This window comes from Hypomesus transpacificus, unplaced genomic scaffold (assembly GCF_021917145.1).
Source record: "Hypomesus transpacificus isolate Combined female unplaced genomic scaffold, fHypTra1 scaffold_48, whole genome shotgun sequence".
NCBI lineage: Eukaryota > Metazoa > Chordata > Actinopteri > Osmeriformes > Osmeridae > Hypomesus > Hypomesus transpacificus.
Window position 1 is genome coordinate 45,633 of NW_025813996.1, and position 11,263 is coordinate 56,895.

The 11,263-nt window shown below is 39.4% G+C and overlaps 1 protein-coding gene across 1 annotated transcript; it reads right to left on the bottom strand.

Moving 5' to 3' along the window:
* Nucleotides 1-5,911: 5,911 nt before the first annotated feature.
* LOC124465369 (zona pellucida-like domain-containing protein 1) lies at nt 5,912-10,889 on the bottom strand. The gene is made up of 11 exons (XM_047017107.1): nt 10,857-10,889; nt 10,630-10,733; nt 10,074-10,294; nt 9,735-9,919; nt 8,579-8,651; nt 8,305-8,402; nt 8,089-8,169; nt 7,541-7,709; nt 7,230-7,341; nt 7,090-7,110; nt 5,912-6,786 (listed from the first exon to the last, which is right to left on the bottom strand). Exons 2-11 carry the CDS (start codon nt 10,712-10,714, stop codon nt 6,662-6,664), a joined length of 1,170 nt encoding a protein of 389 aa, XP_046873063.1. The 5' UTR covers nt 10,715-10,733; nt 10,857-10,889; the 3' UTR covers nt 5,912-6,661.
* Nucleotides 10,890-11,263: the final 374 nt, after the last annotated feature.

Sequence of the window (11,263 nt, forward strand, 5' to 3'; positions counted from 1 at the left end):
GATATCCCATGTCTGCCAACGCTATCTGGCTCAGAAAGTGGGAGGGGATGGGTAGAAACGCAGAGTTTGGCATGGAAAACCTGCTAGCAAGCAGATTAGTTTCACAGAATAAGTTACCATGGTAATTTACCAAAAGGTTTTGTTACCTCTCTTTCTGGAATGGAATCCTTGGAGTATGCCTCTTTTCAGGGTTTAACAACTCAAAGAAAAAAAACTTTTCACTAAACCCGCTACCTGGAATACCCCAAGGCCTGCTGGTAGCTGAGGTTACTTTGCAATTAGGCTAAAGACAGTTCAATGAGTAAAGTTATATTTATTTTACAAAAGATGCATGGACCTCGCTCACAGTGGTAGCATGGACAAACTAAACAGGGAGAGAAACGTATTTAAAGGCACGGCGTCATTATGATAGGCTGGGAGAGAGGCAAGACACTGTGCTGTGCTAATTGATGACAGCGTGGCTCAGTGGCATAACGTATTAACAACGGGCCCAGGTGCAAGATATTATGAAGGCCCCCCCCCACCCCCTAGTGAACGCAAACATTTTTTTTTTTTACATTTGAATAGATAGGGAAACACTTTGTTACATTTGGCTCCCCTCCCCCTCCTAGGAATAGCCTCCCTAGCACCCTACTAGGCTATTGGCTAGCTTAACATAATCATTTGCTATCCACCTAGTAGTGACCACTATTTACCTAACTTGTATCCTAGTTATCCTGCCCGACCATAATGTATGTAGGCTGTAACTTGGCTTGAAATGTATATCTATCACAATAGCCGTAGGTTACCTGTCTGAGGGCAGCAATACTGATCCCAGTTGAACTGCTGCGTCCATTGTCCACTGTCGTCCATGGGGGGGTCGTCCGTGGCGGACTTCGTGGGCTGGCGACTATGGTCTAGTAAAAAAAAAAAACTAATTTCGGCAGCCCTGCCGCCTTCTCATCTTGTTCTTTTTTTCTCTTGCCTTTTCTTGCTTCCACTATTATGCTTAAAAGGCATTGCTACATGTTCAGTTGTGCTGTGCTCAATGAACTGCATTGTCGTGACCTTCGAATTGGTGTAACTATAGCGTATTGTATCGTCACATGATCAAACAGAAAATAAAAACGTATTCATTTCATTGAATAGTTTTTTGATAGTTTCTATAGTACATATAGGATAAGCATATGATTTTGGTATAAATTGCTACTTTCCCCCAAAATAATAACAACCATGACTGAGATAAGTTTGCCTTTTTAGGTGTATAAATAGCATTTGACACTTCAGTGAGATTATTTACAGCGCGTATATGAACATAAGGATATCCAGGGAGTACAGCGCTGTACTGAAGGAGGGCCCGTCGTGCGACGGTACTTGGAGGGGGGACCCGTCGAGAGATGCATGTATGTCTTTGGGGCCGGCTAAGGGCCCCGATTCCCCACGGGCCCAGGTGCAGCCGCACCTGCTACTCCCCCTATAGATACGCCCCTGTGTCTGGGTTCAAGATGGAACGCTACTCAATGGCATTCAGCAGAGGTGAAAGATCAATGGAGAGTCAATGGCGGTCACACGATTGAATCTTATGAATACAGACCATTGACGCAAATTCAGCTGGTACTTATCAGCAGGATTCTTTTTTTATTCTTTTTGTTGTTGGTGATTACAGTTTTTTTCAGTCGCTAACAAGCATTTGTCCAAACAGTTGTCACATTTTCAAAACTCTAAACACAATTAGCACAGCATCAGTCTTTTTTGGCCATACAATTCACATATTTCATGTATTTTTCACACAATATGCAGTCAGTGAACACATTTCCACAACGCTTACATTTTCTTAACAGACAAGCTATACCTCCCAACAAAATGATGGATTGTTTGTGTAGTATTTACGAATGTTAACACACAACATCCCACAATAGCAAAAACAATTATCCAAACCTTAAATACAGTATAAAAACATCTGCTTATGCAATGATATTAGTTCAAAAACAACATATCTCAGCTGAAAATAAAAAATAAAAAAGACAATTGAAAAACGGACACACAGCTGATTTATGTTGGGTAAAGTGGGCCAACCACAGCTGATTCCAGTCTAGCTTAGACTCAGCGGCAGGGGTTATTTCCTTCAATTACTATAAAAGAAGGACTTTGAGGAGTGATGTTTATGGAAACAGAAAAATACAAACACTGTAATGTTTGGACGAGGAAGAGCAAGGGGCCCAGGGAGATTCGAGCAGGCCCAGTGAGAGATGGAGGGAGAGGTGCAGAAGCACCGAGAGATGCAGAAGGAGGTGCAGGTGCAGTGAGAGGAGCAGGGCTGGGGATAAGAGCAGGCCCAAGGAGAGGGCAAGGTAGAGGTGTAAGAATGCGTGGTGGTGGCATTCCAAGGGCTGCAAGAACAGTAGTCAGTGATGAACTTCGTACCACTATCATTGACCATGTAATCAACCACGGTCTTTCACTAAGAGAGGCTGGTGAAAGAGTGCAACCCAAGTTGAGATGGTCAACGGTTGCCTCCATTATATCTTTCAACAAACCAATATTTTGTTCACTGAAAGCATTACTGTAAAACGTTTTCTGTTCTATTACTGTATACTATGTTTCTACTGTACTTCCTTTAGTAAACAGTAAGAAAAAAAAACTGATTTGCTTTTTACTGAAATGTGTTTGAATGTGAACATTATTGTATATGTGGAAATACAGTTTCCAACCAAGAAATGTAGTGTTAAAGGTGGATTGAATGTTTTGCATGGAAATACCTGAAACATAAGTCTATGCAGTTTTTATAATGTCAACAATTGCCAGTATTTTGAAACCTGGTGTACTTTGATTGACTGCATGTACCTTGTGAAGTGAAAACAAGTGTTCTGTCTTGAAATGGAGAGTAAGTATATATTTAACAACATTTGTTATTGAGAAGAAAATTATCCATTTGGCCAATTGTGTTTTGTAGGTGTCAGTCTGTGTTAAGAGTTTAGAAAAAGTATCCGAAGTATGGGTAAGCTCTTCTTAGCGATTGAAAAAAACTGTAAAACACTTCTTTTGAAAGTGAAAACTCAAAATGTTGCATGACGAGGCATTGGTAAGACATGGTTTAAGAATGGCTTGGTTTATGTACTGGTTGTTTATCTAACTCCCATCCACATGATTTATCATTTTAATATGGTGGTGCAGATACAGCAGGTGCAAGCCATCTGCAACATTTCTAGAGATTTGTGAAAACATTTGATCATTTTCAACATATGAATTAAACACATTTCAGAAAGTAGCATGTGTTTCTCTTGCTTACCGGAACCAAATATGTCCTTCCAGCTGTCTCAAACTTGTTTGGTATACAGGTGTATCAGAATAATACCCATGACACGTGTTTAATAAGTACAACCCTTTCCCTCATCGGGAGTGTCAACCAGTGTTTGTGGTAACTCAGTGACTTTTATAAAAACGGCATGGTTATTCCGAACGATGAAAATATGTTCTTCCAACCAAAGTTGTTTTCAGGTACTCTTTAACTCTAACTTTTCAGACTAGATCAACAAATATTTTTCATCACCGAACCACTTTGTTAATCCACACTCTCCAAGGTGTTCCACTGTATTAAAGAAGCTCTATGTGTTCAAAAGTTGACCCAGCCTGTGAAGAAGCTGAATCCAAACACCAAAACAAAGTTGAAAAATGTTATCTATATGTGTTCTATGATTCTGGTACTGTTAATTTTGGGTTACTAAAAGACTACTCTGGATTAATAAATCAAGTACCACAGATGAAATACCTGCTTATTACTTGGGTTGTTCTGTATCTTTCATGTTTGATTCTTAGATCTTGATCATGTATTATGCAGTGTTTAATTTTGTATTGTTATAATTTTCACTAGAGATATAATCAGTAATTATACAGTTAACTTTAGAGTTACTTTAGTCTTCAAAAATCCCTCAGAAACTTTGCTATAGCTCAGCTGGAGCCTGAGGGAGTTTCTCTCTATAAATATTTATTTCTCTCTATCTGTCTCTGTTTCTTTCTCCCTCTCTCTCCCTCTCTGAGTTAAGTGTGAGGCCGGCCACTTTGAAGCCTGGCAGTGGTGCACTCCTGCTGGCAGGTTCAAAGCCTTTCTCCCACTCTACTCTCATCCCTCCTTCCACTCCTTCAACAGCCACCCATCCACTCTCTACCCACCAGAAACTGAGCGACCCGTCGACAGCGCCATCCTTTGAATTTTGACAGAGCTTTTCAGCTTGACTGAAAAGGAAATTCCATCCTATTGTCTTGAGACGAACTGAAACAAAGCTTGTCAGCTAGATGAAAGTGAATGGATCTTTTGAACACAAGTCTGGACACCTACCTGGGTACAGTTACAGACAGTGAACCTTATAGAGGTTTTCAGATCCTAAATGCACTATGTGACAAATACCAGAATCCACAGTTACTGTTTTTTGAAAATGTGCAGGAATAAGAAATATATGCACAACCCTGTAGCCAGTCGGATGACGGAATATATTCACACTTTCTATGGTAAATGTTTAAATAATGCTAATAATCTCAATTACACTTGCTTAGTTCTGGTTTCACATTGGTTCCTTGTTGAAACATTGAATGTAAACTGTGTTTCCATATATGGATGTTGTTAGGGGATATCTCTTACATGGTTTAGTAATACCAGAGGCCTATACAGTGTGTGAGGAAGCTTGTAAGAATGGCTTATTTTTTGGTATGGGTGGGGTGAATTTTATGACCTAGTTAGAGCATTGGCAATTGTTCATTCCCATGAACACATCAGGCAAATTTAAGACCGAGATTAAATTACAGTCATGTACATTTCCATTTCCATTTAATGCCATAATAGATAGGTCAAATACTATTTTTAAGTAGTCTCAAAAACAAAATGTATCTACCTAGAGTATAATTTATCCAAATTTGTATTCCATATGTTAAGTATGAACGTACATATTCAGAATATACGTACACAGAGCAACATATAATTTGATTTAGGTCTGGGTGGGCTGCAGCATAATAGGTTGTGGTCTAAAAGGATACGTTTGTTGTCAGCAATGCCACCCATTTTCTGTGGCATTCATTTTGTCATCCACCATTTTGTACTTGTAAAAGTGGTGTATCCTGTTTCCAAATTAATTGAAATCTGCCCTGGTTTTGGCTATTTTTGTCAGTTTGTTTTGGTATTCATCGTTGTGTCCTCTCAAAGGTCAGGTTAAATGTCAACTGCTTAGTGTACTTTTTGTGTGGAGAAATTATCAGGTTTTCCACGGGTCTTTGGAGATAATGAGGGTTCACATGTCAGTGAAACTGAAGCTTTTGTAATTTTCTATAAAATGTTTACAAACTGCTCACAAATGGGCCACTGGGTTTTTGAGAACACAGCAGTACGTACAAGTAACTGGTAATAAAGAGGGTTTGGATGCACTGTAACAAGTTTGACTATTCCCTTTGTGTCCCTATTGTGTTCCCAAACAGAACTTAAGAACATGAGGAACTACTGGCAGCTGCACGTGTGGTTGAAGTGATAGATGGTGATAGACAGATGGTTCATCCAATAACTTTCCAAGTATTTTTTTAAAGTGCCTGCCCTTTTTACAACAGTTTCCATGATGATTTCCCATGTGCCAACCTCTTATCCAGAGCGACTTACAGTAAGTACCGGGACATTCCCCCCGAGGCAAGTACAGTGAAGTGAATTGCCCATGGACACAACACCATTTTTCACGGTCGGGGAAACGAACCGGCAACCTTCTGATTAATAGCCCAATTCCCTAACCGCTCAGCCATCTGACTTCAGCCATTCTGATTTCAAATGGATAAAAAAAACTCTATGACAAGGGACTTTTGTCCTGTAAGCTTTACTGACAAAAGACATGCATTTAAAAAGAAAGAGCTTTTGACAGAAAACATATTTACTAAATTCACATATCTAAATTCTCCCCTATGATTAAGTCCCTGGCAGAACTGCTTCAATTCCCTCTGTGATCATTTATCATTAATTACTTTTAATATAATGGCACCTTGTCTGTTGGGCAAATGGGCATGGGACAAAATAAAATGATGATAACCTATTTTATTAGAGTAAAGCAGTAAGATAAATGTTATAAATAACACTCTGGAGGGCATAGTAACTTGATTATAAAAATCACACCGGACAGTTTTACATATAGAGTAGGCTCTGGATTCTGACCAAAATGTTGTTTTCTATTCAGTTTTGGTCGTCAGGTTGGGGACACAGACAATTACTTTTTGAATGACCACTATTTGATACTATTATTGAATCATTGTCTGATTTGTATAGATATCTCCATTCTTACAATATTATTCATGGGCAGTAGCATTCTGTTTAAGCTACCAAAAAATCTAATATGTGTTTATTTTTTCCTTTTTTATGGTCAAAGTTCATTCGTGCATTAACACTTCCTGTCAATTGCAGCATTGATGCTTTAAAAAGCAAAATCTGTCTTTCTCTCTCTGTAAACTAGATTTTTTTCTTTTCCCTTTAGAATTTACAGACAATTGTGGATAAGAAAGATATTTCCAAAGTACAACTACTAAATAAAGATATTTTTGTCTATTTGAAATAGACAAGCAATGACAGCAACAAGCCCAGTTGGTAGTTGTGGGACCAGCAGACAGATGCACTATTTACAGGGAAGGTGTCATCCAGGCCCAGTAAGCCACATCTCAGCTTTTATTTGTGCTTGAGGCGTCGATAAAAGACAGCTGCCATGCAGAGGACTACGATGACGGCAACAGTGAGGACACCCACAGCCACGCCCAGTCCCTTGGAGGAGTCATCATTACTGGCGGTCTGAGCTGTAATATAGCACAGGCAACACAAGGATATGTTTTAAAAATGTATTGAAGTAAAAAGCTGAAATAGACCTGTGACTCAGTTTAAAATAATCTCAATTACTATTTTTTACTTAAATTTCAACTGACTTCCTGTATTACTTCTTCCTTTCTTTAAATTCAATTTTTGATAAGTATAATCAATTCTGCCAGCTCAACCAGTAATGAATCAATAACTACACCACAGGGACTTACTGTTGGTGATCTTTTTAAGCTTTAGACGGTCTGATTTTTATATTTACAACTTTTATATTTTTGAAAACTTACCTTCAATTTTAGGTGCCATAACTGAAAGGACAATAAACAAGACAAGTAGCACAGTTGTTGTTAGTGTTAAGTATGAAACAAAGTCATTTAGAATTATTGACATAAACTATAGATTGAATGGATAGAGAGGGAGCACTTACTGCTTTCAGCTTTTGTAACAATAGGCACACGAGTGGAAAGGGTAGTAGACTCTGTCACTCCGTTTTCGGCCAAGCCTGTGTCAACACTTCTTCTCCTCCTCTTTCGACATTGCTGTATATGGAGAAATAGAGACGTAAATAATGTCAATTACCAACCCTCTGCATATCATAGGATCATCTACCATTGGACCAAGGATTATTTTGAACTCCAAGGTGTCACTGGGGTTGTTCTGTATTTGGAAAAATGTATGTGATTGCTTTTGTTGTATGTAACAGAGATACAGGATAAGAAGGTCAGAATGTCAGCTCACCCTAAAGGTGCTGCAGGTGCTCTTCTCACACAGCCTGGTGATACAGTGGAGGTAGTAGGTGGACACGGTCTGGTTCTGCTGCTCCAGGAAGCGGAAGGCCGGGAAGTTGAACCGTGCGTGTTGACTCTCTCCGTTCTCACTCACGTTTGTCATCTGGTCCCTAGAGCAGCTGTTTCAAGACATGAATGGAGAGCTTCACACTAAGGCTCAAGGGGTGAGGAAGAGTTAACACTTTACTTTATAGTAAACTTGATCGTTACATTTAGATAGCTATGATAAAACAGCTGTGGTTGAGGCAAATTGTAGCTTAATACCCACGTGGAATTTGAAAATAGCCAAATGACTAATATCAGTTTCAGACAAAGTGACAGACACCTCTTAAGAATTGTGTCATCTACTCAAATTGGCTGGATATAATCTCAATACAGATTTGCTGTTGCATCTTGCCTAAAACACTTTCTATCACCAAGGAATTTTATATAGCAGTTAGTTTAAACAACAAACTTTTTTTCCAAATGAAAGTTGCACAAGGAGTGAGGAGGACCTACGAGACAAACAGGTTGAAGTAAGTTGAGTTGGTAGGATGAGGAGAGGTGGAGGCATAGCATCTGTCAAGGAGCACATAGTACCTGTTGGGAAAGAAAGGCTTGATTATAATTTATGAGATTAGAGGCAATAGGCAGTAAAGTAGTCTATTACTAGTTCAAATGCAAACATTCTAACAATCCAACTGTTGGACAGTAAGTATAGTAGAAGAGTCGTACTGTGCGGTCAGGTTAGTGGCCTGGACCTGAACGTAGACCTTAGTTCTAAGCTCAATGCCCAGAGGGGGAATGACCAGTGGGGAGGTATAGTTAGAATCCTGAGGAGAGAAGAAAAATGACATAACTGGTCCAAATGTGCCAGCTAAAATGTCTGAAAACCAGCTAAGCATTTAACCACTGTCGTCAACATGATTTGATAAATGCATTTATTTTATTTGTCCAACCCAGATCTACCAATTAACCAGAGATGCATGAGTCACAAAAACTGACTTACTGCGTACAGAGCCATGCTCAAAGTACTGATGAAACTTCCATTGTTGTCTTTCACAGCAATGGAGGATGCTGACCTGAGGGTTGAGAAAAGGGAAGTAGTGACAGAGCACAGTGAGATATAAAACAACTTTCAGTAGAAGATTTTGTACATATTGTTACATTTAAAAGAGAGGGCCTGATATTGGGGTCAACTCAGTACACTCAGAATACTGGATTTTGGCAGTATAACACATATTTCCTAAAGCATCATGTTAGATTTTAGCCTGACGTTGTCATACTCATAATTCTAGTCAGAATATGAGTCTGAAAACTCTCCGTTGGGCTGTGACTACGGGTCGTGTTTCAACCGAACTCATAAAACAAATGCCTCTTCGCTCAATTGGATAGACCTACAACCAATCAGAGCAACGTAATATGTTGTTTGTTGAAAACGAATTCAACCCAAGCGCTCTTTCGTGACGTTGTTGATTACGTTACTGTTGATCATCTGTCCATCATCGTATAAAGCCCGCCCTGGCAATTTCATTGGTCCGTCCCGATTCTGGTTTTCTGTAGTTGTCCCCAATTCGAGACCCTCCAGACCCAACTTCCCGACCAATTTTTTTTGTGGGCGGGGAGAAGTTGGGCTGGCAGCCAGGCTAGTTAGATTTATCTGAAGGGGTGATAATCCCCCCAAAATATATCTGGAATGGCAGATCTAGATCCTAAAGTGACTAGTCATATCTTTCATGAAGTTGATGTTTTTATACATTAAACAGATTATTCTATGAATTGTTTAATGCTTTAGTTCTTATCACGGTTTTGCCTTTTCAAAGCCAAACTATTACTACCCCCTCCTAATGCAGTACCAAATGATCAGAAGTCTCATTGAAATAATTTTGACAACAGATAAGCCTAAAAATTTCACCTGTGTAGTTTAGTTCGGGATACGATTTGATTTAGTTACAGATTAGATTCAAACAAAAATGCTATACTTTGTTGAGATTTAGTTTAGAACTCTTTTACACCCTAAACCACCTCTTCATTCAGTTTTTGTTCTTAGTTCCTACCATTAAACACGCAAAACATTTGACAATGCTTCAATATGAAATAATACTGCTCAAGGTTTAACTATGGCTGCATGTTAGCAAGACAAAAAGCCAAAGTGATGATCTTACACATCGATTCGGGTGTTGTTGATCAGGTACTCCAGAGGGTAGGCACAGGAGTAGTAATACTTGAGTTCAGCATTGTACGTGACAGTTCCTGTGGTGGGGTCATACGATCTGACTACACCACTGATGTTAACAGTTTGAATGTTGGAGAAGTCTGAGAAAACTCCCGTTCCTGCAGAGCTGGTTGTCTGCGTACATTGTTAGAAAGAGAGGTTTAAAAGACTTTCTATTTTGTTCTATTTTCACAGTATTGTGACAACATGTCTGCAGTATTTACTAAAGAGCTGCAGAATGTTGTTCAAGCACAGAACATGCATAGAATGTTTTTTATTGTCCACTTACCATGAATACACTACCACAAGCGTTTGTCATGTTAAGGGGAAATCTGTACTTCACGACAGGTGGAGTCACATTTGTGCTGATGGTTCCTTTGCAAGCTGGGTCGTTAAACATGTTGTTGAGGATGAGTAGAGACTCGTTGTAGCCAGAGTAGATAGCAGGGCAGATGAGGATGGACAGGCTCATATAATCTGTCCCGCATTCCACTGAGATGTCAGTGTAGGCTACAAGTGCAAAGGGGGGTTAACCAGATTTGAAAGTTCAGTTAACTAAACCTAAGCCAAGTTGTGCATCATGTCACTTTTGTGTCGAGAAATTCTACATGGCATGATGAAGTGTAGAAACCGTACAAGAAATGTAGTATACTTAACAACACACAATATGTAAGTTTAGCTTCCATCAAGCCATTCACATGAATCTCCATTCATTTTAATTATGACTAAATTACATCTGGTGCATTTATGAACCATCAAAACCACCAGAACATTTCAGTATCGCATGTAACATTAGATTTCTCCCAAAATGCAAGCTGGCAAGCAAAATTAGTTGATCTAAATACCTGGGCGTCTTGAGGACGATTCACAATCCAATTGGCAGCTTCTGGCCACCAACCAGGCCAGGACGAAAAAGCCAAGATGCGGCATTTTTGTGTAGCTTTACAGTCTGAAAAATGCAAAGACAGTGTGAAAGGGTCAAGCAAAACAAAAATAATTCAGCGAAGTTTGATTGTGCATCCTGAAGATGTTTGTTTGAAAATCTGTGCTTCTCAGACAGAAATGTACCCACCTTGGCAATCCCACTTTTTTTTGTCTTTGGTCTTTCAGTTATTTGCTGAAATGCTTTTTATACAGAGATCTCCTGCTTGGGATTGGACAGAAAGAAGGTCATTGAAGTTTGGCGTGTCTCCCTTTGGTTGACGATATTGTAACAATTGCATTGTGTTGGAGGTGCCAAAGATCAGTCCTTAGGGCTTTTTATGAAACCCAACGCATCATAAGTCTTTGGAGAGGGATTCGAAACAATGTCCTGGTGGCTTTGTAATTCTCTTAGAAAACATGGATTCCCTTGGAGTGCACATATGAAAATAAATTAAATACGTGTGGAATCCCTGGGGAGCATACACTATACTTTGGTGGCTTTTGGGAGCGTTTCAGTCCCAACCACATGGGCTTTATTATGATCTAAAGATGATC